Source organism: Mirounga angustirostris, unplaced genomic scaffold, assembly GCF_029215605.1.
Source record: "Mirounga angustirostris isolate CCGP_5_RB_7025 unplaced genomic scaffold, mMirAng1.0.hap1 SCAF_17, whole genome shotgun sequence".
NCBI lineage: Eukaryota > Metazoa > Chordata > Mammalia > Carnivora > Phocidae > Mirounga > Mirounga angustirostris.
In genome coordinates, this window is record NW_026991725.1 from 47,094,762 (window position 1) to 47,121,416 (window position 26,655).

At 58.2% G+C, this 26,655-nt stretch overlaps 2 protein-coding genes across 15 annotated transcripts in view; both read right to left on the minus strand.

Moving 5' to 3' along the window:
• Positions 1 to 1,802: 1,802 nt before the first annotated feature.
• Positions 1,803 to 8,862, minus strand: ASGR1 (asialoglycoprotein receptor 1). 2 transcript variants are annotated; one of them, XM_064582629.1, is made up of 9 exons: positions 7,573 to 8,840; positions 5,861 to 5,950; positions 4,734 to 4,850; positions 4,484 to 4,579; positions 4,327 to 4,398; positions 4,146 to 4,232; positions 3,907 to 4,058; positions 3,722 to 3,828; positions 1,805 to 3,624 (listed from the first exon to the last, which is right to left on the minus strand). In XM_064582629.1, exons 1-9 carry the CDS (start codon positions 7,631 to 7,633, stop codon positions 3,468 to 3,470), a joined length of 939 nt encoding a protein of 312 aa, XP_064438699.1. In that variant the 5' UTR covers positions 7,634 to 8,840; the 3' UTR covers positions 1,805 to 3,467. The 2 variants fall into 2 exon arrangements, with proteins under 2 accessions (XP_064438698.1, XP_064438699.1); XM_064582628.1 differs by having other exon boundaries at positions 1,803 to 3,624; positions 3,907 to 4,232; positions 5,861 to 8,862.
• Positions 5,880 to 26,655, minus strand: part of DLG4 (discs large MAGUK scaffold protein 4) — a 31,507-nt gene continuing 10,731 nt past the window's right edge. For 3 of the 13 annotated variants that reach the window (XM_064582584.1, XM_064582586.1, XM_064582585.1), the window contains 18 exons: positions 23,657 to 23,711; positions 23,462 to 23,520; positions 23,145 to 23,269; positions 22,877 to 23,046; positions 22,618 to 22,754; positions 22,324 to 22,468; positions 19,947 to 20,242; positions 19,750 to 19,852; positions 19,510 to 19,624; positions 18,262 to 18,438; positions 18,033 to 18,069; positions 17,917 to 17,944; positions 17,740 to 17,787; positions 17,514 to 17,615; positions 17,040 to 17,212; positions 16,010 to 16,119; positions 15,386 to 15,477; positions 14,201 to 15,170 (listed from right to left, as the gene is read on the minus strand). In XM_064582584.1, coding sequence (XP_064438654.1) covers positions 15,064 to 15,170; positions 15,386 to 15,477; positions 16,010 to 16,119; positions 17,040 to 17,212; positions 17,514 to 17,615; positions 17,740 to 17,787; positions 17,917 to 17,944; positions 18,033 to 18,069; positions 18,262 to 18,438; positions 19,510 to 19,624; positions 19,750 to 19,852; positions 19,947 to 20,242; positions 22,324 to 22,468; positions 22,618 to 22,754; positions 22,877 to 23,046; positions 23,145 to 23,269; positions 23,462 to 23,520; positions 23,657 to 23,711 — 2,079 coding nt within the window. In that variant the 3' untranslated portion in view covers positions 14,201 to 15,063. Of the gene's footprint in view, positions 5,951 to 12,092; positions 12,860 to 14,198; positions 15,171 to 15,385; positions 15,478 to 16,009; positions 16,120 to 17,039; positions 17,213 to 17,513; positions 17,616 to 17,739; positions 17,788 to 17,916; positions 17,945 to 18,032; positions 18,070 to 18,261; positions 18,439 to 19,509; positions 19,625 to 19,749; positions 19,853 to 19,946; positions 20,243 to 22,323; positions 22,469 to 22,617; positions 22,755 to 22,876; positions 23,047 to 23,144; positions 23,270 to 23,461; positions 23,521 to 23,656; positions 23,712 to 26,655 lie in introns of those variants that run through there. The other 10 variants (XM_045890012.3, XM_064582581.1, XM_064582583.1 and 7 more) reach the window with 7 other exon arrangements.

Sequence of the window (26,655 nt, forward strand, 5' to 3'; positions counted from 1 at the left end):
AAATGATCGTGTTGTGTTATCTCTTCCTTTCCAATTCTTACACCTCCAATGCCTTTTCCTGCTTTCTGCAGTTTGGTCAGGATCCCCTGATGGTTGTAAAACAACAGCACTAATAATAGTGGGGAATAAACTTCTAATTGACCCCAATCCGCAGTCTCCCCCTTACGGTACACCAGGAGTCAGCAAACGTTTTCTGCAAAGAGTCAGACAGCAAATATTTTTGGCTTTGCTGACTTTGTCCTAACTACTCAATTCTACCTCTAGCCTGAAAGCAATCACAAGCAGTATGTAAACAAATGAGCATGGCATGTTCCAATAAAACTTTATTTACATTCGAGTCCCAGTGGAGTCACCAAAAAAACAAAACAAAACAAACACCTTTATTTACAGGGGCGCCTGGGTGGCTCAGTAGTTAAGCATCTGCCTTTGGCTCAGGTCATGATCCCAGGGTCCTGGGGTCCAGCCCCACATCGGGCTCTCTGCTCTGCCGGGAGCCTGCTTCTCCCTCTCCTGCTCCCCCTGCTTGTGCTCGCTCGCGCTCTCTCGCTCAAATAAATAAATAAGGTGTTTACCTTAATTTACAAAAACATGTGAGGGCCACCATTTGCTGATTCCTGTGCCACATCAGTAAAATCCCCTTGCTTTTAGCTGAAATCTGACCCCCTGGAGTATAGAGTCCACTTCTCAGCCCCATTTGGGGCTGTTGCCTTGGGACCAGTTCTCATCGAAGAGATGCAAGCTGAAGTGCTTCCAGAAGTGTCCTCACAGAGAGGTACTTTTCTCTGACTCTTTTCTCCTTTCTCTTGCCTGAAAGGTGTCGTGGCTGGAGCGGGGCAGACGTCTTGGAAGACTGACAGAATCTATATAGTGAGATTGTAGCTCAACAAAAAGAAGTAACTGAGGTCCTAAAAAAGGTTGCCAAGCGCTTTTTCCACATTATGCAATTTTGTTCTTTTGTACTCCATTGGTCTTCTGTAATCCCTAAGTCTATTTTATTAATAGATTTTTATTTTAAACCATCTCTTAATTCTTTCTTTTTCCAAGTTTTTATTTAAATTCCAGCTAGTTAACATATAGTGCAGTATTAGTCTCAGGTGTAGAATTTAGTGATTCATCCCTTCCATACAACACCTGGGCTCATCACAAGTGCCCTCCTTAATCCCCAACACCTGTTTCACCCATTCCCACCCACCCCGCCCACCCCCACCCCCACCCCCGCGTGACCATCAGTTTCTTCTCTGAAGTTCAGAGTCTGGTTCTTGGTTTGTCTCTTTTTGTTTTCCCTTTGCTCATTTGTTCCATTTCTAAATTCTACATATGAATGAAATCATTTGGTATTTGTCTTTCTTTGACAAACATGTGTTTTTGTTTTTATTTATTTGAGAGAGAGAGTGAGAGAGAGAGAGCACAAGATGGGGGAGGGTCAGAGGGAGGAGCAGACTCTCGGCTGAGCAGGGAGCCCGATGCGGGACTCGATCCCGGGACTCCGGGATCATGACCTGAGCTGAAGGCAGTCGCTTAACCAACTGAGCCACCCAGGCACCCCAAACATGTTTTGTTTTAAGATTTTGTTTATGTGGGGCACCCACTCCCCCTGCTTGTGTTCCCTCTCTCACTCTCTCTGTCAGATAAATAAATGAAATCTTTAAAAAAAAAAAAAAAGATTTTGTTTTTTTATCTGACAGAGAGAGAGCACAAGCAGGGGGAACAGCAGAGGGAGAGGGAGAAGCAGACTCCACGCTGAGCAGGGAGCCCGATGCGGGGCTCTACCCCAGGACCCCCGGATCGTGACCTGAGCCGAAGGCAGCCGCTTAACTAACTGAGCCAACCAGGCGCTCCTATTTATTTATGGGGGGGGAGGGGCAGGAGGGAAGGGGAGAGAATCTCAAGCAGACTCCCCACTGAGCAAAGAGCCTGATGTGGGGCTTGATCTCATGACCCCAAGATCATGATCTGAGCTGAAATTAAGAGTCAGACGCTTAACCAACTGAGCCACCTAGCCTCCCCAACGTATTTTTTTAATACATCATTTGATTGGGTTTGCTAATGACTTATATAGGAATTTTATCTTTCTGGTCCTTATAGTGGAAATCTCTATTCAAAATTTGTTAAAACTCGCTTGATGGCCCAGTATTTGCTCATTTTTTTAAATGTCCCAGTGTACTCGAATAGAATACATACACTGTGGTTGATGATTTGTTAATAAATCCCTGCTTTCTATTCTGAGGGGTTTTGTTCTTTTTCAAGTCCCTTGAGTTGAAACTTAGCTTATTTCCATTCAACCTTGTTTTTTATTTTTTTATTTTTATTTTTTAGATTTATTTATTTATTTGAGACAGAGAGAATGAGAGAGAGAGAGCACATGAGAGGGGGGAAGGTCAGAGGGAGAAGCAGGCTCCCTGCCGAGCAGGGAGCCCGATGCGGGACTCGATCCCGGGACTCCAGGATCATGACCTGAGCCGAAGGCAGTCACTTAACCAACTGAGCCACCCAGGCGCCCCAACCTTGTATTTTAACAAATGTACTTCAGTCTATATACCTTTCCTCCCGAGAACTGCTTTAGACCATCCCACAATCTCAGTATGTAGTGCTCTGCTCGTTCATTTCTCAATTACCTGACTGCTTCACTTTTATTTTCTCTTATAGTCAAAGTTATCTGGAAAGATGGTGAGCCCTTCATATGCTGATAGATCTGTCTCTGTCTCCACTTTTGTGTTCATTCAATGTTTGCTGATAATCTAGTGAGTGTCTGCAAAGTCTTAATCTGTTCGTTCCCGCGAACTCCCATTCTGGGTTGTGGATTCCGTTTATTTGGGGGCTTCTCTGCCTCGCTCCTGGTTTTCTGGCTTTCTTTGCAGGTTTAGCGGTTCTCGGTGGTAGGCTCATCTTCATGTTCACTGTATTTGTTGCCTGTCTGTGGATACTACCTCTGTCCACTGTAATGCACGCAGCGGACATCAGTGAGTTTCATTCAAAGCCTCTGAAGCACTGGACACATCGGGGTGACTCTGGTCCTAGGGGAACTGCTGCAGGTGCGGCGGTCCCCAGCAACGGGACACCTTTACCGGGGAGACTCAGAACAGGAGCCCTAACTCCCATCCCTGTAAGCACCAAAGCCCATGGGGTTCTCACCGGGCCCCGCGGCCTGCCCCAGGCTTCCCACCAACCAGCCCACTCCCGATTCCTAATGCCCAATAACCAGACAACGCATGGCCCATTTAGAGTATTTCTGGTCTTTTTACTCTAAAAAAGGATGACCATACGCTGCAGGCTGCAGCAGGTGACAGGGACTTCGATCTCCCCGCCCCGCCAAACGCGATCGTACGTTCCTCAGACGGCGTCTTTCCCCTTCCCTCAAAACCCTGGATGAGCCATCCCGAGACAGTGGAGGAGCACCCCCGCCCCCGACGGGAGGGTCACGGGGCAGGTGGAGGCACGGAGGAAATAAATTAGGGGAGAGGAGGCTCCTAGCGGGCCGGCTCGCGCGCGGTCTCGCACACCCAGCGGTAGGGTCTCTGGCACACGTCGTCGTTCCAGCGGCCGTCGTCGGTGAAATGCGCGCAGTCCTCGCCTCCCCCGAGCCCGTGGCCGTACCAGTCGTCCGGCTGCTCGGGCCTCCAGTTCCTGCGGAGACGAGCGGATGGGCGCCCCACCGCCCCCCCCCGGCACCCCCCGGCCCCCCCCGGCCGAGCCCCGGGGCCCCGGGGGCGCGCACACTCACTTGAAGCTCGTCTCGTAGTCCGTCCCGTCCACCCACTTCCAGAGCCCACTCTGGTCGGTGAGGCCCATCCAGGTGTTCACAGGACCCATGTGGTGCTGGACAAACTTCTGGGGGCAGGGGAGGGGTGGTGAGCGCTCCCCGGAGCCGCCAGCCCCGCCCCTGCGCGCCAGCCCCCGGGCGCTCACCTGCTCCTCCCAGGAGCCCACCACCACCAGGTGCGCGCCCTCCAGCTGGCAGTACCGGTCCGCCTCGGCCCAGGACTTCCCGGAGCGGGAGAACCAGTAGCAGCTGCCCCCGTGCTCCAGCCAGTTGACCGGGCAGCAGGCCCTCGCCGAGCCTGGGGGGCCGGGGAGGGCGGGGGCGCTCAGGAGCGGCCGGCGGGGCGGGGGGCGGCCGCGCGCGCGCGCCCCCGCCTCCCCCTCACCGTTGCCGTGGAGCACGGCCATCTGACAGCTCAGGCTTCGCAGGTCCGACACGAACTGCTTCACGTGCAACAGCAGGCCCGCGTGATCTGGGGGGCGGGGGCGGGGGTCACTCGCGCGCGCCGCCACACCCCTGGGTTTGGCCCGAGGGGCCCCGCGCAGCACACCCGCGGGGTCTCTGACCTTCGCTCAGGTCCTGCTTCTGTTTCTCCAGCTGGGACTCCAGCGACTTCATCTTTCTGCCCACACTTCCTCCTGGGGGAGACACCTGCTCAGCGGCCCCCCCCCCCGCATCCCTAGCGTTCCACGGCCCCCCAGCCCCAGCCCCAGGCCCCCTCACCCTGGCTGCTCAGGGCCTTGACCTCGACCTCGGCGCTCGCTGTTAAGTTGCTGAAGGTCTCTCTCAGGGCCTGCAGCTCCGCCTGCAGCCTGGAGTCTGGGCGGGGGAGGGGGAGACGGTGTGCAGTGGGCAGAAGGAGGGGGCCGCGTCCGCCGTCGCGGAAGTCAGCCCTCTCCCACCCCTGCCCACCCCCCCCCCCGCCCCAGCCCCCGGCGCGGCTCCCCTCCCAGCCCACTCCCAGGGCACCCACTCTGGGATCCGATGACACAGACAACCACCAGCAGCAGGAGGCCGAGGCCCAGGGAGAGCCGCAGGAGGCAGGGTCCGGAGCAGAGCCGCCGGAACAGCGGCTGCGAGGCGGGTGGCCCTAGCAAGAGGGGGGGGCATCGCGGTCTCAGGGACACAGGGGCAGCCGGGCAGCTCTGGGGCCGCCGGACGACAGCGGGCTAAGGCTCCTCTCCTGGACGAGGAGGAACCATAGGGATTAAGAAGTCCGGGTGGTTGGGGACCCTGAGCGGCCAGGGGCAGCTGGAGGGGGGCCCCCAGCTTGGCCCCGCCCCAGCCCGCGCGGGCCCTGAGCCTCTGCTGACACCTAGTGTCCGGCCTGTGTCACAGACGCTGATGAGTCTCTTCGAGCCTAGAGCTTGCCGGCCGCAGCCCGAGGAGTGGGTGGGAGGACGGGGTCGCTGCCCCCAGCCCACCCCAGAAAGGGGAGGAAAGGGGAGGAGGTTTCTTCCTCTCCCCATGAACCCCACTGCCCTGGCTGGGCGCAGGGACAGAAGACCGAGCAGCCAGAGCCCCCCGAGTTGCCCCCACCTGCAACCCTCCCCCTACACCCATCCCCAAGGCCCCTCCTGCTCAGCCCAAACAGCATCCCTGCTCGCAGGAGAAAGAAGGGGGGCTTGTTTCTGTTGGATAGGGGCCTCATCTTCCTTGGATACTTGGTCCCTTGGCCTCCTCACCGAAGTCTGACCCCTTGACCAAATGGCCCCGGGCACCTGGGGCACTCACGCTCATACACACTCACACACGGGGCCAAGCCTCACCAGGTGTTCGAGGGAAGAAGGGGGACCTAACACTTCCCGGTCACTCCTGGGCCCCTGGATCCGCACCCCCCCCCCAAGCTCCTGAGCAGTGGGCATCGTGCGTGGCAAGGCTCAGGAGGCCTGCGGAGGCCTGGGAGTCCAGTCACAGAGAAAGGGGCTCCAGCCCCACAGCCTCCACGTCCCCCAAGAGGGGACGGCTCAGACCATCTCCTGGTGAGTGGGGCAGACCCAGGGACAGGGGCAGGGTCACAGGAGGAAGGGGGAGCTGAGGCAAGGGTTCAAGAGCCACCTCACGCTCACTTTTCAGAACTGGAAGGAAGCGTCCCCTTACCTTGTCGGAGCTGATGGTCATTGTCCTCGTTGTCCAGATGCTGAAGATCTTGATAGTCATTTGTCATGGTAGGGTTGGCTGGACCTGGGCCTGGGACAAGGCTGGGGTTAGGGCTGAGGCTGGGGCCCAACGGAGCCAGGCTGTGGGGTCCAGTCCGTTTCTAAGCGATTGGTGGCTATAGGAAAACATTCTTTCTCCCATTCGCTCCCAGGCCTGACATCCAGACTTCTTCCTCTGAAGTTTTCCTGCCCAGCACCCCCCGCTCCACTCGTCAGTCCCGGTCCCCTGCCCTTCCTCCCCTTTTACTTGCTGACGGTCTTGAGGTTGGTTCCTGGATCCCTCAATGCTGTGCAGATCCTAGGCTAAGAAGGGGGCTGAAGCCTGGAGGCTTGGGATGCACGGACAGCCCTGGACGGTGGGAGGGGAGGGAGCAGGGTCCATACGAGGGCCCTGAGCGCTGCGTGTCTGCGTCTGCCTGTGCGTGTGCGTGTGTGTGTGCGCGTGTGTCCCAACACTCGGAACCTGGCATCCCCAGTGCCCGGGACTTTGGACAGTAAACAGAGGTGAAAAAGGATTTGGAACTCAGGGGATGTGTGGAGTGGGAGTGGGGGATGGGTCGCCCCTGCTTTCCTCCCCAGGGAGGGGGAGTCGCCTGGTCTGTCCCTCTCCCCCTCACGCCCCTGCCAGTCACCCCACTAATCTCTGCAGGATTTGGGATGGGGAGCCAGTCCAGAAGGCGCCCTGGGAGCATGCACCCTGCCTCCTTTCACTTCCTGCTGCTAAATTTCTCAGAATTGTTGGTGTTTCCAAATATCCCTGACCAGGAAGAGGGGGCCTCACGCTCTGCTCTTGCCCAATCCGGGCTCTGACCCTGGCATCTGAGCCTGGGCCCCAGCCTCCCGTGGAGGCTCAGCGGCCAGGCTCTCCAGGCTCTCGGGCTTGGGGCTCGCTGGCTTCACTCTCCCAGGGAGCAAAGTCCTCCAGGCAGCATGGGGGTGGTGCGGGGAGAGACAGGTGAGCAGTTTTTTCCCACCCCAGCTGGGATTGGTGCCAACAAGCTCCCATCGGCTCCTACTGTGTGCCCAAGGCTTCTCATCAGGGAACTCCTCTCATGAACCCCAGAGCTTAGTCCCATTTGCAGATGAGGGAACAGGCCCAGCAGGTAAGAGCTTACCCAGGGTTATAAAGTGCAAGGAGGAGCAGAGGGAGGTCTAGAATGTAAGCCTTCCGGCTCCAGGAACTGTGCTCTGTCCCCAAGCCACACCCAGAACCGGGATCCCATGCCATCACCACGGCGGGGCCCTGGGCTCTGCGAGAAGCTAAAGCGCAGACCCTCACAGCCCCACGGGGGTTTCAGGGAGGAGTGTGTTGGTTTGAATTATGCTAAACTGGGAATTGGGCAATAGTAAAGATGTTAATTAGTCTCGCTTTAGGCCCCACATGAGAGGGTGTGCAAACCTTATGTTACAGTCATTTCAGTGACAGAACTAGACTTTATTATGAGAGTTTCACATTATATGAGACCTTAGGAATGTGGTCCTTGCATGAAATATGAAAGGCCTGGGCGCACCCTCATCTGTCTGTGTCCTGAAAAGCCCCCTGTTGTTTGCACGCACTGGGACTGTGGCCAGTCATCTTGGGGACTGTGGGGCTGTGAGTTTAGCATCCTCTGATATCATCACTCGCAATCTGGTTAATTCAGGCAAACAAACCTATGCTGCTTTGAGCACAATAGTAGTTAGTTTTGCAGAAGCAGTGACTGGCGTTAAGCATCTGCCTTCAGCTCAGGTCATGATCCCGGGGTCCTGGGATGGAGCCCCGCATCGGGCTCCCTGCTCCGCGGGAAGCCTGCTTCTCCCTCTCCTATTCCTCCTGCTTGTATTCCCTCTCTCGCTGTGTCTCTGTCAAATAAATAAATAAAATCTTTAAAAAAAAAAAAAAAGAAGAAGAAGAAGCAGTGACTGGGAGGTAGCACAAGAGGGCTTCTGGGTAACGGAAACACTCAGCTTCTCGATCTGGACCCCGGTTGCATGGGCGTGTTCCATTTGTGAAACTGAAGAAAGCTGTGCACTTCGGATTTATGCCTTCCTCTGTTTGCATGTTACACTGGAATACGATGTTCCTGAAATCTGGTTTTTACCTGTAACCACGAACCCCAAACCCACTGATAAGGGAGCAGGATGCAGATCGGAGCTGACAAATGCTCTCCAAAGCCAATAGCTTTAGAATGGGAGTCTGAGGTGATAAAACAACGTGAAGAAAGCCAGACAAACATGATACACTGACCGACCGGGCCACTAATTTACAAGTGAGTCTCCTGCAAAATACCAGAGACAGTCCGAAGAAACGAAAAAGTAGCCAGAGAGAAAACGACGCCACAATGGTGGTGTGTTTATGCTGAGAACTCACCCACCCCTTACATTTATTCCTTTAATAATACATATCTTGGGGGCACCTGGCTGGCTCAGTCGGTAGAGCCTGCGAATTTGATCTCAGGGTCGTGAGTTCGAGCCCCATGTTGGGCGTGGAGCCTACTTTAAAAAAGGAGAATATACATCTTAAATTATGCTAGGTCTTCAGGGACATAGAGCCTCACGTGTTAATTCTCTACTGCTGAGTAACTAAGTATCACAAACTTAGTGGCTTAAAACACAGTCCAACTGGGTCCTCTGCTCTGGAGAGATCAAGGTGCTGGCAGGACTGTTTTGGTTAATGGAGGCGAAGGAGAAAAAGAACATGCTTCTAACATGTTCAGGTGGCTGACAGAGCCCAGTTCCTTGCAGCTGTAGGACTGAGGTCCCCCCTTCCTTGCTGGCTGTGGGCCAGGGGCTGCCCTCCTCCCCTGCGGGCCACCCACGCTCCTTGTCACGTGACCCCTCCATCTTCAAAGTCAGCGGCAGCACGTGGAATCTTTCTTCTGCTTCAGATCTGACTTCCTCTACGCTTTTATTTTTTTTATTTTTATAAAGATTTTATTTATTTATTTATTTCAAAGAGAGAGTGAGCACAAGCATGAGCTGGGGGAGGGGCAGAGGGAGAAGCAGACTTCCCGCTGAGCAGGGAGCCCATGTGGGACTCAATCCCAGGACCCTGGGACCATGACCTGAGCCGAAGGCAGACGCCTAACCAACTGAACCACCCAGGCGCCCCTCCTCTATGCTTTTAAAGGGGCCCGTGTGATTAGATTAGGTCCACTTGGAAAATCTTTTCTTAAGGCCATCATATGGTCATATATAAGGTCAACTACCTATAACATAACACAATCATGAGAGTGATAGCTCATCGTTATCCAGGTTCCAGGGATGACAGCGTGGGATCTTGGGGGCCACCCTTAGAGCTCTGCCGACCAAACTTCACAGAGTGACCCCACCCCCTCTGAGTACACTTCCCTGCGGGTTGTGGAGCTCATGCAGAGAGCAGTCCAGGGAGGCTGGGCCGGGAACCTGGCACTCCCACCTCCTGCACAATCAAGAAAGGCTCTGGAAAGGAGCTCTATCAGGTCAGCCTATAAAAGCAGGTAGGATTTCATCAGCAGTAATGAGCAAGTGACCCCAGGTAGAGGAGAGAGCAGTCCAAGAGATACGACCTGAGAGGGAGTGGAGGCCACCCAGAGAGCCTTGGATCTCAGGTGGCTGATCTGGGAATGTTATTCGGAAGCTCAGCGTCTCCAATGTGGGGAACGTGAACCCCAGGGGGTCACAAGATCATCCACTGGGAGTGTGGCAAGAAAATATTAGCAAGCCACTTATATACATTTGTATCCTTAGTCTTCAGACTTATACTCCTGTTAGTGACTTGTTGCAACAAGGTGGTCCCTTCACAAGCTAGCAACTTAAAACATCTCGCTCTGCTCCTGAGGGCCAGGAATCTGGATAGAGCTGAGCCCCTTGGCTCTGGGGCGGGTCTCTCATGAGGTTGGAGGCCAGATGCCATCACGCCTACTTTCCTTTGAAGACTTGGACCAAGGCTGCAGAACCCCCTGCAAGGTGACTCCCCACAGCTCCTCACCACGTGGGCCACCCCGCAGGGCTGCTGGGTGTCCTGACAACAGGGCAGCTGGCTGCCCCCAGAGCCAGGGATTCAGGGAGCCCAAGACAAGAGCCACAATTTCTTCCCCTCAGAGTTAACTCTCCATCATTTCCACAGTATCCTTGTGGTGACCCGGGTCAGCCCCGTGCAGTGCAGAAGGCATGGCTCAAGGGTGTGAATGCTGGGAGGTGAGAATAATTGGAGGCTGGCAACATGTCTAGAATTAGTAAATGGGTGACTATATATTGGGGGACGTGCTCGACAACATTTTACAGATGGGGCACCTGAACAACAAAGTTTCAGACCCTGGCTGCAGGCTCCAAGACCCATGAAGAGTTGCAGGCAAGGCAACTTGCCTCAGGTGTGGCCCTGCAATGAAGCGTGCCCCATGAGACACGGTGGGAAGGAAGAAGCCAGGACAGTCCCTGCTGATGAAGGAAGCAGAATAAAGATCCCCAGCACGACCGGTCCAACGGGCCCGGGACTGAGCCCAAGCGCCAGGCTCAGACTGCCAGGGAGAGAGGGGGAAAGGCCTCCAATCATGGGGTGAGTCAGAAGAAGGAAGTGCTTCGGGGCAGGGGGGACGCCCCAGAGAAGAGAGGGAAGGAAGGGCGCTGAAAGCTGGGGGATCCCCAGGAAGGGTGTCAGGGCAGGGAAGCCGAGCAGCAGAATGAGAGCCGCTCTGAGATCTGAGCTCACCTCGCCCTTATCTGGAGAGGGGCTTTAAGGCCCAGCTCAGAGTTAGTGCCGAGGTTAAATGAGAGGATGGGTGAAAAGCGCTTAGCACAGGGCCTGGGACGCACTAGATGCTCCGCATATGCTAGCAATCTGGATTCTTATCACTAGCAGCGCAGCCAGCCGCAGCCGAGAGAGTGGGGCTAGCCCCCCAGGGCCTGTGAATGCGGGCAAGGAGGAAGGCTGGGGTCAGGACAGCCGAGCACATCTGTCCCCATCTCTGGGAGGGTGGTCAGCAACTCCCCTGGGGCAGAGCTGGGGCCTGGCGTGTTGGCTGAGTGTGCAGAAGACGTGGGTGCTGAGCCCCCTCAGCCTCCGCCTACCCCCTCGCAGAGCACTTTCAGGTTTGGGATGAGCCTCCCTGGCCCTTGCCCCCGGCCCCCTGGGGTCTGGACTGCCACTCACATTCTCTGGCTGCAAAGTCAGCACCTGGAAAGCCTCTCGAAGAGGTGACTGAGCTAATGAACAGAAGGCTCAGTGCTGACTTTCCAAAGAGGGTGCCCCGTGGCTCCCCAAATCTAGGAGAAGCTGAGCAAGGCCCAGGTGGAGATGAAGCGGGAGAGGTTAAGGGAGTGGTGCGCGGGGTTGGGGGCTCAGTCCTGGGAGCCCCCACAAGGGAAGAAGTTCCCCCCATAGCCCCTGCTGCTGGGTGAGAACTTTCTCCGCTCTGGCTTCTCAGTGTTGGGCCAGCCAGGATTCTGGGACCCGGGACCCGGTGCACATTTTCCCACCTTTTATTTAGAGGTGTACGTTTAGAAACAATTACAACGCCCCGTTTGCGCGTCTGGGTGGCTCAGTTGGTTAAGTGACTGCCATCGATCGGCTCAGGACTGGAATCCCAGGATGGAGTCGGGCATCGGGCTCCCTGCTCAGCAGGGAGTCTGCCTCTCCCTCTGACCCTCCCCTCCTTGTGCTCTCCCTCGCTCTCATTCTCTCTCTAATTAAAAAACAGTAATAATAATCTTAAAAAAATAAATAAATAAAACGCCCCGTCTCCAGGTTTTATTTAACTGAAGAACAGACCACGAGGCCAACGGCGATCATGGTCCCCACTTCCCAGCCGGGGCAGGGCTGTGTGCCGAGGACCTTGGGTGCGCCGCGCCTTTATTCCTCGCGGCAACCCAGCGAGGTCGGCGGCGGTTCCCGCTTTGAGCTCGAGAAGCCGAGGCTCACACAAGCTGCGCTCTGAGCCCGGCCCCAGCGCCCGGCCACCTCCCGTCCTCGCCGCGCGGCGCCGCCCGCCCGGCTCTCTAGCGCCCCCTGCCGCGCCTTCGCGCCACGTGCAGGGCAGCCCCGCCGCGCCCACCTGCCGCGCGCCGCCCGCTTTGCAGGGCACCTTCTATCAGACCCACGAACCGCTCGCTTCTCTGACCCCCCTCGCCTCTGTTGCCTTCCCCCCGGCCCGCTCCACCCCGGTGACCTCCTTGTGTCCTCCGGCACCCCCAGCTCCTTCCCGCCTCGTCCTTCCTCGCACTCTCCAGCCGGCACCCCAGCCGCCCCGCGCTTCCTCACCCTGCGGGCCCGTAATTCAAGTGCTGCTCCACGGAGACGCCTCCCTGAGCACCCCGTCTACACCAGCAAAGACGCGCACGGCACCGCACGGCCGCTGTCTTTGCTGGCTAGGGCCATCATCATTTTTGTGATCTGCATTCCTGCGCTTCCTGTGCTCTGCCGTCCCCACTGCGAGGACCCCAGGGTCCCGGAGGGCCAGGATATTGCACTCGCAGCACTTCAAACGCTGCTTGGCACCCAGGGAGAGCCAAATAAGTACTTGCTGAAAGAAATCGAGGGGGAGTGAAGAAGAGGAGCCAGGATTGGAACCCCAGTCTGCTTGGGAATCCAGTGCGCCTATCCACTCAAACATACGGTCTCCTTAGCCGGCCAGGGAAGAGCTCTTTATAGATTTGGAAGAACACACCACAAACTGCCAAAGCGCTTCCCTCTGAGGAGTATGTGGAATGAGATGGGGAGGGAACTTCTTTTTTTTTTTTTAACCATATGCATTTCTATATTTATTTGAATTTTTATAAGGTACATGTATTCCTTTCAGAATCTAAAAAGTGATGCATGCAGAATTAGGTGATTCTAACCCCTTCTCAGTGAACTCTCCTTAACCCCTTAGATCCAGACACGTTACCTTGCACACACCTTCCTCAGCTCACAGATTTCTCCCTCCGGCCGATGGCAGAGAACATCAGCACAGCCTCAAACCATCTGCTCCTACGCAGAACCAAGCTAAAAGAAGGATTATTTGAGAAACGTCCTTGGAAGCAATGCTTCTGCACCCAGCAAAACATCAGAGTCACCTGGGAGGTTTCCTGAAATGCAGACCCCCGGGGGCCTACCCCCAGGAGTCAGTGGGCTGGGTTGTTTAGAGCCCTGCACATTAGTTCGTGTGGGGCGATCCACGGACAGGACCACTGTCCTAGATCTCTAGCACGCTCCTTGGATCAGCTTAGGCCCTGGGGTGGATCTTTTTCGTCCAACTCGTAACTTCTGCACTGTTCCGGGCTTAACCATCTCAACTCTTAGCACCCTCCACCTCAGCCTCCCCCCTTGGGGCCCCTGAATCAGAGGGAGCCAGCAATGGTTCATGGATGCTGCAGCTGAGGTCTTCCCCGCAGGGGCCTATCAAGCATATGAACAGCGGCAGAAGAAAAGCCAGGAACCGATACCCTACACAGGAGCATCTGAGAAGCTTCAGCGAGGCTTAGGGTCAGGAAAATCTGACTCCCTAAAAGAACCAGAGTTTTTTTGCTCCTTTATAAGAAAGAACTAGGTAGGGGTGCCTGGGTGGCTCAGTTGGTTAAGCGACTGCCTTCGGCTCAGGTCATGATCCCGGAGTCCTGGGATCGAGTCCCACATCGGGCTCCCGGCTCAGCGGGGAGCCTGCTTCTCCCTCTGACCCTATCCCCTCTCATGCTGTTTCTCTCTCTCTCTCTCAAATAAATAAATAAATAAAATCTTTAAAAAAAAAGAAAGAACTAGGTAATGGACCGTTTCCTTTTTTGCCCTGTCTACCAGGAAGCTCAGAGAGCATATTTCCCCTCATAGCTACTGCATCTGTTTTGTTTTGTTTTGTTTAAATCTTTGGTATTGAGGTTCTATTCTCCTACCCTGATTATTGGCAAAGCTGCTTCGAATCTTTCTATAGAGATGAGACATAAAGAAATCTAGTAACGGCATTTCTTATCAACCAAATCTCTGTAAACCTCACTGCCAGAGCCCAGCTCTGTCCACAACTCTATGAACCTGAACCAAGAAAGTTTCTTCTATATTTTCCTTTCGAGAGCGTCATGCTACCCCAGACGGCCCAGAGGAGTGATCAGGGCTGGGCCAAGTTTGCAGGGACCCTATACCGGTCTGGTGTCTTTCTGGGTCAGTGACTTTGGACAGTGCCTCCAGCCCTTCCCAGGCCCATACTTCACTACTGACTCAGGGTCCCTGGTTTCAGGTTCCCTCCGAGACCCCTTTCAGGGCACTCTCCCCTTTCCGGGCTGGCGTGAAGAAGGATCTGACTACCAGGCCCATCCCTACGCTCCCACCCTGACTCCCTCCTCACCCACGTCCCAAATAACCAGGCCACACACCAGGTTTCAAGTATCTGTCTCTTCCTTTCACTCTCTCAAAAAAAATAATAAATAAATTGCAGAAGGCGGCAGCATTTCCAGTCTTCCCCTGGCTCCCAGATGCCCGACCCCCAACCCCTGCCCCCCCCCCCTCCCTCCCACGCTCCCACTCCCTAGACCCATCCCTCCCCTTTCCCCCCAAAAAAATAAAATAAAATAAAATAAAAAATAAATCCCAGGAAAAAAAAAAAGCCACAGTTAGACCTTCCACTCATGCAAACCAGCAAAGAAAAAAGGTGGGGGGCGTGTGGAAGGCAGGGGGCCCACAGCAGGGTCCCCCCACTTATCCCCCCAAAAAACCACCTTTGAGAAGAAAAAAAAAGGGAAAAAATAAATGCTAAACCAAGGGACCTGGGGAGTTCTGACGGGGGCAGGGGGGCCCCAGGCCTTGCCTCAGGAGAGAGAGGAGGCCTGTGGCCCTGCGTCCCTGCATTGGGGTGCTCCTTGAGGGGGCCCTGACTTCTGGAATGTGTGTGGGAGAAGGTAGGGGAGGGCAGGCGGCCCCTGCTGGGCTTGTGTGTGCGTTGGGGGTGGGCAGGGGCTCAGGTCCTCAGGAGCACGGGCTCGGGACCAGGAGCCCGGCTCCCCACCCCAGACCCCAGGTTCCTGGGGTTCTGGAGCCCAGTTCTGGGGTGCGGGGATACATGCAGGGGAGTGTCCCCCCTCCAGGGCTGGATCCAGTTAGAAAGGAAATAAATAAGAAGGGACGGGAGGGAGGCTAGGGGGCGCGAAGGGCTTGGGCAATTCAGTCCAGACCAAGGGGCCCGCATGAGGGAGGCGGGGCGAGTCCAGGCCACGCCAGGGCGGGAGTCAGAGTCTCTCTCGGGCCGGGACCCAGATGTAGGGGCCTGAGAGGTCCTCGATGACACGCTTCACCTTGTGGTAGATCTCCTCAAAGCTGTCGCCCTCCACGATGGCTGGGGGCGGGGGGAGCAGGCAGTGAGGCTGGACGCCCTCCGAAGAGAGCGGCGTGGGCCCAGAGCATGGGGTAGCTTTGCCTCAGACTCCAGGCCAAGAGCTGCGGGGCCGCACCCACCCAACGAGGGCCTCTTTCCAATCCATCCACCCGGCGCAGCCCCTCGGCAGAACCTGAGCGGGCGGGCGGCGGGGGGGGGGTGCACGGCGGTCTCACCTGAGAAGCACTCTGTGAATTCCTGCTCCAGCTTGGTGGCTCTGTCGAAGGCTTTGCGGGCTTGCTCCTCTGTGATCCGCTTATTGATCTCTCTGTGGACAGCGAGAGAGATGCGCACCTGAGTGTGGGTCCCGCCCCACCTTTTACCTCCTCCGTCCAGGGACCCGACGTGGTCACACTATTTTCTCATTTGGAGCATGTAGCAGAACACACAATTCCCGATGTCCTCCGGGGTCGCGATGACCACCCCCCACCCCATGACCCACCCCAGCCGGGTGTGGCCACTCCGGGGACCTCTCCAGAGCCTCATCCTTCCAGCCTTCAGCCCCAGTGAAGGCACCAGACTCTAACTCCCAACAGCCCGAAGGCCCTGGCTCGTCCCAGCAGGTGTATGCCCCAGGGGCTGCTGGGAGTGGCAATGCTGCTCAGCCGAAGGCTGGAGAGGAAGGGAAAGGCCTGGGATTCCCTGCATCCTCTGGGCTCCAGCTCCAGGGGCAGACCCCCCTCGAGGGCTGCTGGAGCTGCTGTCCCAGGTTCTGAGGGGAGAGTTCAGCAGAGGCCTTCTGAGGCCCCGGGCCACAGGTGTGGGGGGCTAAAGGGGAGGCCCCCTGGGACCATACTCACAGCACATTCTCCAGGGAGCGGGGGCGGATGAAGATGGCGATAGGGTGCAGGTGGGCCGCCTGCAGCCGCCGCACGGCATTGGCCGAGACATCGAGGATGCAGTGCTTCCCCTGGGGGCAGGCAGGGTGGGCGGAGGGGCACCGGCAGGTGGCGGGCAAGGACAGACAAGAGGTACCGGGACAGGACACAGGATGTGGAAAAGTGGGGGATGGGAGGTTGGCCAAAGGGGCAGCGACATGGATGTGAAAAGACAGGTGAGCAGGGAGTCAAGGTGGGAAGGGAGTACAGACAGAGCGAAAGACAGAGAGAAAAAGGAAGGGGCAGACGGAGAGCAAAGGGAGAAGCCAGCACAGGAGGAGGGGGTTGGAGGGAACGAGGGAGGGGTGAGGGACAGGCAGGATGGGGGCCCAGAAGATGGGACAGAGCAAGGCCAGAGGGGCGGCAGTGAGCAGAGAGGGAGTGTGGAGGGCAGGAGCAGGAGAAAGGAAGGGGAATGGAGAGAGGAAGTAGGATGGGGGGGCAGACAGAGGACAGACAGATGGAAGAAACAAGGAGAGACAGGTGGGAGAGAGGAGAGGCAGATGGAGAAAGGAGCCATGGAGGGAGAGAGGGCAGGGTGGGGAGGGGGGGAAAGGAGGAGGCCGAGGAGCAGGAGAGGGGGGTGCAGACCCCCGGGAACAGGCCAAGGCAAAGGGCCACAGGGGGGCGGGACAGAGGGAGGGACCAAGTCGGGGAGGCCAAGCCACCAAGGGCAAGGCCAGGGGAAGAGAGGAGAAACGGGGCAAGGAGGAGGGAAGGGGAGAGGAGGGGACAGATGGTGGCGAGGAGTTTGGGGTCAGGCAGCGAGCGAGGGAGGGTGGCAGGGGGAGCAGGCGGTCAGACAGAGTTGCCCAAGAGGAGAAGGAGGCCGAGGAGGGAGTGGAGACCCAGCAGGGAAAGAGACAGAGAGAGAGAGAGTTAGAGAGAGCTAGGGAAGGCCATGGGGTGGGGAGAGGGGAGGAGGAAGAGGCCGGGCGCCCGCAGGTCCTACCTGCTCGGCCACCTCCCGCACGGACTGGACGCTCGTCCCATACAGATGGCTGTTGTACTGGCCGGCCTCGATGAACTTGTGCGCCTGGATGTCCTTCTCCATTTTCTCCCGGGAGGACACGAAGTGGTAGTCCCGGCCATCTATCTCGTACTCCCGCTTGGGCCGCGTCGTGTCTGCCAAGAAGTCAACCCACCCCCCGAAGATCTAACCACCATCCCTCCAGCGGAAAGCCTGTTTCTTCGTGGAAGGCGGCTGCTGGGGAGACCAGGACTGCGGGGGGAGGGCAGCACTGCCGCCCCCAGCCCCCCTCCCCGGGGCCCCCCTCCCCGGTCCCCGACCTGGGAGCATGAGGGCAGCTGAGAAGCACCCCTTCTCTGAGAACCCCGGTGTCCTCCTGCACCCCGGCCCCTGCGGCCACTCTGCCTGAGGTCCGGCTGGGCCCCGCCCCCACCACCCCGGGGCCCCGGCACTCACGGGGAACACAGGATCCGAACTTGTCGGGGAACTCGGAGAGCAGGTCATCATTGGCTCGGTCCTTAGTGGGCCCAAGGATGATGATGGGGCGAGCGTAGTGCACTGCGGACAGAGAGCCAGCTCAGGCGGACCGCGGGGCGGGAGCGGCCAGGGCGGGGGGCGGGGGGCGGGGGGGGGGGGGTGCCGGCGCCCTCCCCCCTACCCGAGCAGCAGGGCTGGGACTTACCTTCCATCTGCGTCACCGTCTCGTAGCTCAGAACGGAGTCTTCTCGACCTAGTGGGAGGCAGGGCATCTGCGAAGGGCTCTGAGACAGGGGACTCGGGGCCCCGTGTCGCCTTCCTGAGGCTATCAAGAGAAGCTCAGGGCCCCCTCACCCTGGGCTGCCAAACTGACCCTACCTACCCTGTGATCCAGAGCTGGAGCCCCAATCCTGCGAAGGGAGAACAGGCCACGTGGTTGGCAGAGTGCCGCCCCGTGAGGCCCCCGCTCCTCCCCCCCAGCTCACTCCCCCCACCTACCTTGGCCTTTAACCTCGACCACTCGCGTCGTTCAACCCTGTGGTGGACATGGAGGGATGGGAGGGTAGGGAGATGGCTGGCGAGAGGCCCTGCTCCAAAGGCTCACGGGAGGGACAGTGCGCGGCGGACAGAGGCCGCGCCCTCGAGGCTGCCCCCCCCCCCCCCGCCCCCACCACCTCTGGGACCTGAGTGCCTGCGGCAGGAGGGCTACGGGCCCCGGGAGCCTCACCGCCGTTTGCTGGGGATGAAGCCGATGTCATCCGTCTCGCTGTCGGAGTGGACCCGCCGCGCCTGCCACCACTCCTCATCGCTGGCGTCGATCACATGCAGCACGTCCCCGAAGCGGAAGCTCAGGGCCTGGCTCAGGAAGCCGCAGTCCTTGGTCTTGTCATAGTCAAACAGGGCCCTGGAGGGCGGGCGGGCGGCCAGCGGTCAGAGAGCCTGCCCAGGCCCCCAGACCAGGGGTGTGCAGCCGAGCGCAGGGGCTGATGGCCCTCCGACGGCGGGGGCGGGGACGGACTGCGAGGAACCCACAAACTGCGTGGGGACGCTGGTCCGCACAGGGCCCTGGAGGGCGGGCAGGCGGCCAGCGGTCAGCGGTCAGAGACCCCGCCCGGGCCCCCAGACCAGGGGTGTGCAGCCGAGCGCGGGGGCTGACGGCCCTCCGACGGCGGGGGCGGGGACGGACTGCGAGGAACCCACAAACTGCGTGGGGACGGCGGTCCGCAGCTCGCATGCGCGGGACAGCCACAGGGGTGAGGGAGAAAAAGACCAAATTCCTGTCAGGCCGAGGGAAGGAGGACCACTGAGGCAGCCACGGGACTAAAGGGGAGACAGTCTGGGACCCGCCTGGGGGTGCCGGGGAGCCCACTGGCGGCCAGCAGGGAGGGGAGGGCCGAGCCAGACCCGCCTGGAGGCAGGAGTCCGAGCGGACCGGGCGCCAGGTGGCGAGCGAGGAGCATCGGTTCAGCTAGCCCGGGGGCACGGGGACAGCGGGGACAGCGGGGAGCCCAGTTTGGGCATGCGGAGTGTGAGATGCCCGTGGGACATCCCAGGGGGCAGGTCCTGAAAACAGATGGCCAGAAATGCAGGTCCGGATCTGCGGGAAGAGGTCAGGCCAGGGCGGACAGCGCTGAGCACGGCGGTAGAGCCGCGGCCGGGGAGGGGGGCGGCCGGGGAAGGGGGCAGCCGTGCGCGCCGCCGGAGGGCTGGGGAGCCAGGAGCCACGGCGCCCACGAGGCCCCTGCGCGGCCAGCCAGTGACCTCCGCGTCCCCGAGCTGTGGAGGTCCCGGGGTGACCAGGGGCCCGAAGGCAGCAGGGTACTTGGCTCTGAGGCTATGTTCCAGCTGCTACGGGGTCATCTCAAACCGCTAACGTATGCAGGGCAGTGGCAGGCCTGGGTGGGGAGCGGGAGGCAGGCAGGGGAGGGGGGAAGAGCTGAGAAGCAGAAGGAGCCCGGCCGGCGAAGCATCGGACCTGATGTAGAAACCCCGTTTGGGGTTGCTCCGCAGGGAGGCAGTCCCTGAGCCCAGGCTGCTGTTCATGAGCTGTTCCCGAAGGTCGTGGATCTTGGCCTCGAATCGGCTGTACTCTGGGAGAGGACAAGAAGGTTCCCGCGTGCCGGCCGGGCCCACCGCCGCCCCCCTCGCCCCGCGGAAGCCACCAGATCCGAGGACCATCCTCGGCCGGCACGATGGGGAGCCTGCGGCCTGGTACCTTCTGGTTTATACTGAGCGATGATGGTGACCGTCTGCCCCGCGTTCTTCAAGGCAATGGCAGCCTGCTCGTGGCTGGCGCTGCGGAGGTCGACACCGTTCACCTGGAGAGAGGGCAGAGGCTGAGTGGCCGCGGATGGGGACCAGGCTCTGCCCTGAGGGGAGGGAGGGCATGGGCAGAGGCTGGCCTTCCCTCACCGAGAGGATCTGGTCCCCCTTCCGCAGCTCCCCGCTGAGGTCTGCCGGGCCGCCGGCCAGGATAAAGGAGATGAAGATGCCCTCACCATCCTCGCCACCCACAATGTTGAAGCCCAGGCCCGTGGAGCCCCGGTGGATCACGATCCGCCGCGGTTCCCGGGGCACGTCTTCCTCCCCCAGCAGGTCCTTGGCCACCGGGGAGTAGCGCCGAGGGGACGTCGGGGTCATGGCTGTGGGGTAGTCGGTCCCCAGGTAACTGCTGTGACTAATCTCATTGTCCAGGTGCTGGGAATAAGCTGGAAGAAGATGTGGGAGGAGGCATGAGACCGAGCATCGTGAAGGGCAACGCCCAGCACCCCACCTTCTCCCTAGGCAACCAGGAGAGCAGGCTCAGGGCAAGGAGACATGATGTTGCCTGATGGTAGGGCGGGGTGAAGGGGGGGCGCCCCATCCCAGCAACGTTGGGGGGCAGGAATTCATGTCCTGGGTGTGCCTGGGGTGGTCGAGGGGAATATGAATACCAGGCTTTGGGGGTTTTCTTTGTGGTTCTGTTTCTCAAATCTCTTAATCTATAAAATTCCTCTCTCTCTTTCTCTCGCTCCCTTTTTTTCCTCCTCTTGGCCATCCAGCGGTTGGGAAAACTAGGTCATTTGTCTAATAGACTTTCCCACTTTCTATTAGGCAGATTCTAATGGGGAAACCACTGCTAGCATCTTTAATGGTGTTAACATATTCCTCTGTTTCTCCTGTAAACTGGTAACTGGTTCTAGAGACTTCGTCAGACTCAAGTTCAATTCTTTTTTTGGCACAAATACTTCGTAGCCCATGCGGTAGAAATACACAGTTATGCAACGGGAGGCAAGACTATCTGGTCGTCTTAGGTGAGAACGACTGACAGGTTCAGGTGTGGTCAGCTGACCCCCCATTATTATGCTCCCCACCAGCCTTTCACCCAAGAGCTTTAGAGGCCACTGAGGACCATTGCCTGGTTCTGATATTTCACTGGGGACTGCAAAATAGGATATTCTATATACATATATATATATATTTTTTTTTTTTTTGAGGAAGGAGCACTTATCAATAGGAATTATCCTACAAAGAACCTTTCCTTGGGGCGCCTGGCTGGCTCAGTCGGTAGACCGTGGGACTCTTGATCTAGGGGTTGTGAGTTCGAGCCCCACATTGCATGTAGAGCCTACTAAAAAATAAATAAAAATTAAAAAATGGGCGCTTGGGTGGCTCAGTTGGTTAAGCATCTGCCTTTGGCTCAGGTCATGATCTCCAGGGTCCTGGGCTGGAGCCCCACATTGGGCTCCCTGCTTGGCTTCTGTCTCTCTCTCTCTCTCTCAAGTAAATAAATAAGAATGTAAAAAATATATATAATAAAAAAATAAAAATAAAAAGAACTTTGCCACATCAACCATTTGGTAACTCTGAGGTGTGGTTTGTACAGGAAAGCGAGCATAAAAACCTCACTTTCCCTGCATTTGCCAGGTGTCCTAATGAATCCAAGGATGCCCACTTATTCTTAAGCATCATTATGATCTCATAGACTTTCACATAGTTAATGAGTTTTGACTGACTATCCAGTAGGAGCCCCTCCTGGGTCGTTAACACCACCTGGCAATCTTGGATCTCCTCACCACTTTCTGGGCCAAGATTTAGAATTGGCCCCTTCTCCAAGGAGCCTCGATCCACTTGGTACGATAACTACCTTTTATCACGTGAAGGAAAACTTCTGTGTTCCTGGTTTACTATGTTTTCACGTGAAAACAGAAGTTGAATTTCCTCAATGTCTTTCCCAACATCTAGTTAAAACGAGCTTACGATTTTAGTCTCTCAATTGTTCAATACAACAAATCATATTGAAAAGTTTCCCAATACAAAACCACCTTCAGTTTTTCCGAAACAAACCCTACTCTGGATCAATATTACTCACCCCCAACCTGCCACTGTGTTTGGTCTACAACTATGTCACTACAAACTTCCACGTCTCTACTCAGAAGCAAAATGGGGCCTATGCTTTGCTTTTCTTATGTTACCTTCGTGACCGTTTGAAATGCCCTCATACGACGAAACATGAACTTTTTTTTATCCTTTCTCTTGCTCAGAAGGAGCGTAGGAATTATCTATTCCTTGAAGATTTGAAAAAAATGAGCCGCAAAACCATCTGGGCCTTGGGCCTTCTGGGGAAGAGACTACTGACAATCTTTTCTAGGTCTTCCGCGGCGACTGATATTCCATCTATTCTCCAACCACAGAACAGGAGAGATGGTTCCTATTTGGTGGCAAGTATTGGAAGAAGAGCAGTCACCGGGGTGGCCCGGGGGTCACTGGGATGGGGCACGGGGAGCTTTGAGGGTTGGAGGGCGCTCACAGGTCGTGATGTCTGGGGGAGCGTAGCTGTCACTCAGGTAGGCATTGCTGGGCTTGGCCACCTTCAGGTAGACCACGTCATACGTGTTCTTCAGGGCTGCCACGGCGTCCTCATGCATGACGTCCTCCAGCCCCACGCTGTTGACCTGGGGCCAAGGAAGGAGAGAGCTTAGACGGAGCCAGAAACAGCGCCAAGACAGATGCACCGTGGGAATGGTGATGCGGAAGGCGGGGCCTGCCCAGGGCCAGGAGGCGAGCCCCAGGTGCGGGCTGGAAGAGGGATGGGGGTCCTCACCGCTAGAATCTTGTCCCCGATCTGCAGCCTCCCGTCCTTGTGGGCGGCACCCCCTTCGATGATCTTCGTCACATAGATGCTGTTATCTCCAGGGATGTGCTGGTTCCCTACACCCCCTGCGATGCTGAAGCCAAGACCTGGATGGAGGGCAGGGCAGAGGTGGGCGCCCCAGTGCCCGGTGGCTGGGGAGCAGGCTTCGGCGCGGGGGCCAGTTGGGGTGGGCGGGGCGGGGCGGGGCGAGACATGACTAGCTTACTACCTTTAGGGCCCTTGATGAGCTTGATCTCCATGAGTTTCTCAGCGGGGGGCTTCCGGCGCATGACATAGAGGCGGACAATGGAGCCCGCCTCCTTGAGGGCCTCTACTGCAGCCGAGTGGGTCACCTCCCGCACGTCCACTTCATTTACAAACAAGATGCTATCGTTGACCCTGGGGGCAGCAAGGTGGGCCTGAGCCAGGGGCTTCGTGCCGCCCTGGCCCTCCCTTTCCAGGGAACCGGCACCCTAACCCCTATCTCCTCTCCCCACCTGAGGCGGCCATCCTGGGCTGCAGCCCCGCCAGGAATGATCTTGGTGATGAAGATGGATGGGTCGTCTCCAATGTGTGGGTTGTCAGTACCACCCGCGATGCTGAAGCCCAGACCTGAGTTGCCCTGGGCAGGAGGAGGGAAGGAGTGTCAGCCCTCCTCGCTGCCCGCGCAGGGCAAGGTGACTGTGGAGGGCGCTGGGGTTGGGGAGCCGCGACCAGAGCAGGAAGGGGCAAGGCTAAGAGACGGGCCACAGGCACAGAGAGGAGCACTGACAGGGAGGCGTGGGGGCGACCTCAGAGTGGGGAGCCTGCTCACCCTTTCCAGTGTGATCTCCTCGTATTCCATCTCCCCCTCCGTCCCGTTCACCTGCAACTCCAGCACGGACCAGAAACACAAAAACAGTGAGACAGACACCCCTGCCTGAGACCCGGCCCCCACCCTGTGCTGGGGCCCAGGCCCTCCCTCTCTCCCTCCTGCCTTCGGCAACGGCCCCAAAATCTAAACAACTCACATATCCTGGGGCTTCTAGGGTGTCTGTGTTGACAATCACAGGAGGAGAGTTGGCCTGTGAAGGGGAAAGGAGATGAAGAGCTGCCTGAGCCTAGGCTCAAGAGGAAGCCCGTCGTCCTCAGGGCGTCCCACCAGCCTGGTCACCCCTTCAGCCTCTTAACCAAGCCCGCTCCTGAGGCCTCCAAGGACCCAGCTCAACCTCCATCACAAACATGCACGCACCTGTGCCAAGCCCTACCTCGGCCCGGCCCAGGCCCCCTGCACGTGGAAGGAGTGTCTGAGAGAGCGGGGAGGGAGGGAGAGACGGCCAGATGGGGGAGCAGCAGATGGTGAGGGGGGGCCGGCGAAGGGGGGAGCTTCTCACGGGATGTAACACCTCAGGGTGCGAGTGCCTTACGTACTACGCACATACACCCCAGTGCTTCCGTGTCCACCAGGTCCGGCCCCCCACCCCCGACCCCCCACCCCCGTCCCCGTCGGCTTGTCTACACCCAGAAACCTTGACACCCCTCCCTCAGATCTGCCCCTCACCTTCACACACATTTGTCCTAAACCCTGGGTCCCCGGAATGCGGGGTTCCCCCAGCGGCAGGCCCCTCCCTCCCTCTCCCCCACCCGCCGGCCAATCCGCCCCTTCCTCTGAGGCCTGTTGCCTAGCAACGGTATCTAAGCCCAGCCAAGGCCTGGGGAGACCCACCTCCAGAAGGCCCTGTCGCCAGGACAACGGGAGGGGGGAGAGGGGCGTGGCCTAGGGGCGACCAGACTCCCGAAGGCAGAAGAGATCCGCTAGCCCCGCCCCTCCTGCCCTGGGCCCCGCCCCCCGATGGCCCTGCGAGAGCGGTCCAGGCTGAAGAGGTTGGCGGGCGCAGCGCATCCTGGAGAGCCCCTTTGGCCCTCCCTACGCCCCTCACCCTACGCAGGGCACGGGACGTCAGGAAGGGGGAGTGGTGAAGGACATCCGGGTCCTATCTTCTCATCTACTCCCCCCAGCCCACTTCTTGCGGTAAAGGGTTAAAGTGGGGCGTGCCCAGGTCCTGACGTCAGTCGCCTCGACGCAGCAGGGTCTCTAGACTCCGGGGCGGGGCCAGCTTTCGGCCGGTCCTAGGGGCTTCCCCAGTTGCCAGGGCAACCGAAGCCCCGTCTCCATGGCAATGGGGTAGGCGGCCAAGAGCTTCCTTCCGGGGTCCCCCACCTATCTCCTCCTTAAACAAATATTTATTTAGAGCCTACCAAGCGCAAGGCACTCATCCCGGGTTCCCCAGACTCTTTGCTTTCCCCCTCCGAAAGGGCCCCTCCTCCCTCCTACTGCTGTTTCTCAACACTACACATTACTTCTCAACTCTGTCACAGATTTCATTTCATACCCATAAATCTATTAACACCACCAACCTCCGACCCTTCAAATCTCAGCAAACGCTGTTATTCAACCAATGGCCACTGACTGCCCAAATCTCATCCACGTGGCCGTTCTCCATCCCACAGCCCATCCTCAATCCCCACCCCACCCTTAGCCTAGAGCCTCCTTCCCTGGGAGCCTCCTCCTCAACTACCTTCATATGCTTCCCATCCCTCTCTCTACAGCATCCCACACCCTCCACCCGTATCCCTGTCCCACCCTACAGTTTCCACCTTTTAACCCAGCCCTGATCCTCATCCTCATCCCCGTCCAGTCCGTATCCCCCACTCCAGCCCCGATCCCCCTCAGCGTCCATCCTAAGTTCTGACTTCCTAGAGATCAGCACCACTCTCCCTTATCCCAGCCTCAAACCCCCCAGATTCTGTCCCCAAATCAGAGTCGTTCGTTCTCAATTCCACCCCCCCCATCTCCTCTGGTAATCGAGGCTTCTCTTGTCCCCCAGGTCAGGCCTGGTCCCCAGACGTTGCCTGGCTGGCTCAGGGCCTCCAGCACTCTACCCTCCGCTTCCCTTGCTTCCAGAGCCCCGATCCCAACACTCACTAGCCTGAGCCCACTACCACCTCACACACCTCCCTCTCCCATGTCCCCTCCCCAGGGACTTCATGGCCCCATCCCGCCAAGAGCATGTCCAGTCGGCCTTCCTCCTCTCCCTGGTCCACAGGACACTCCGTGCTGTCTCCTCTCCTCCAGGGCCTTACTTCTGTTCCCCTCCATCAGCTCTTCCTGGGTCCTGACTTCACAGCCTTGCCCGGTCCGTCCCTGGCCCTGGGGCCTCTGACCCTTTCGTGGCCCTCCATTTTGCTCCAGCCCAGAATGGTCTTCCCTTCCCTCGGAACCGCTCTTCCTCACCCCAGAACGTACCGCTGCCCCCTCCCTGCCTCCTCATCCCCAGGCTCAGAAACCTCCTCCAGGTCTCCTCTGGTGAAATGTCAGCAGCCTCCCCCCTTCCCAGGGCATCCCTCAGGATTCTGGAATCCCACCCCTGCCTGTCACAGCCTGCCTGGGGTCTTCCTTCCTCCCCATCGTGTGCCCCCCAGGAAAGGAGGCTGAAGGGGAGCACAGTGGGCCGGAGAAGGGGAGGTCTCAGAAACAGGTCTCCCCGGGATGGGAGATGGAAAACACAGTGCGAGCACAGAGGAGGAGGGGAAGGAAACAGGCAGTGGCAATAATGGGGGGACAGGAGGGACCCGAAGAAGAAAAGCTCGGTGGGGGGAGGACGAGAGAGAGGTGTGGCTGGGAAGCAGAGAAGGGAGGAGGAGGGAAGGGTAGCTGCGAGAGGGAGAGCCGGCAGCCCGACCAGGAGGGCTGAGCAGCGCGGAGGGCCTGAGCTGGGGCTCGGGGAGGGAGCAGGAGAGAGCGTGGGAGGAAGAGAGAGACAGCATCCAGAATCAGCAGCCAGCCAGCGGGAGGGAAAGGCAGGGAGGAGGGGAGCAGAGGCTGGGGCCGGGGACCGAGACAGAAAGGCCCCACGACTGGGAGTCTCCGACCAGACAGATGGAAAGGGCTGGAGACGTGGGGACACGGAGAGCCAGGCCCAGAGGCCGGACGTGGAGGGAGGAGGGGGACAAGGGACTAGAGCAAAT

Coding starts and splice junctions, on each gene's coding strand:
- ASGR1 (XM_064582628.1), bottom strand. CDS start 5,927: ATGACAAATGACTATCAAGATCTTCAGCATCTGGACAACGAGGACAAT. Junction 4,580..4,733: donor CTGTGTCATCGGATCCCAGA/GTGGGTGCCCTG, acceptor TCCCCCGCCCAG/ACTCCAGGCTGCAGGCGGAG. Junction 4,233..4,326: donor GAAGCAGGACCTGAGCGAAG/GTCAGAGACCCC, acceptor CCCGCCCCCCAG/ATCACGCGGGCCTGCTGTTG.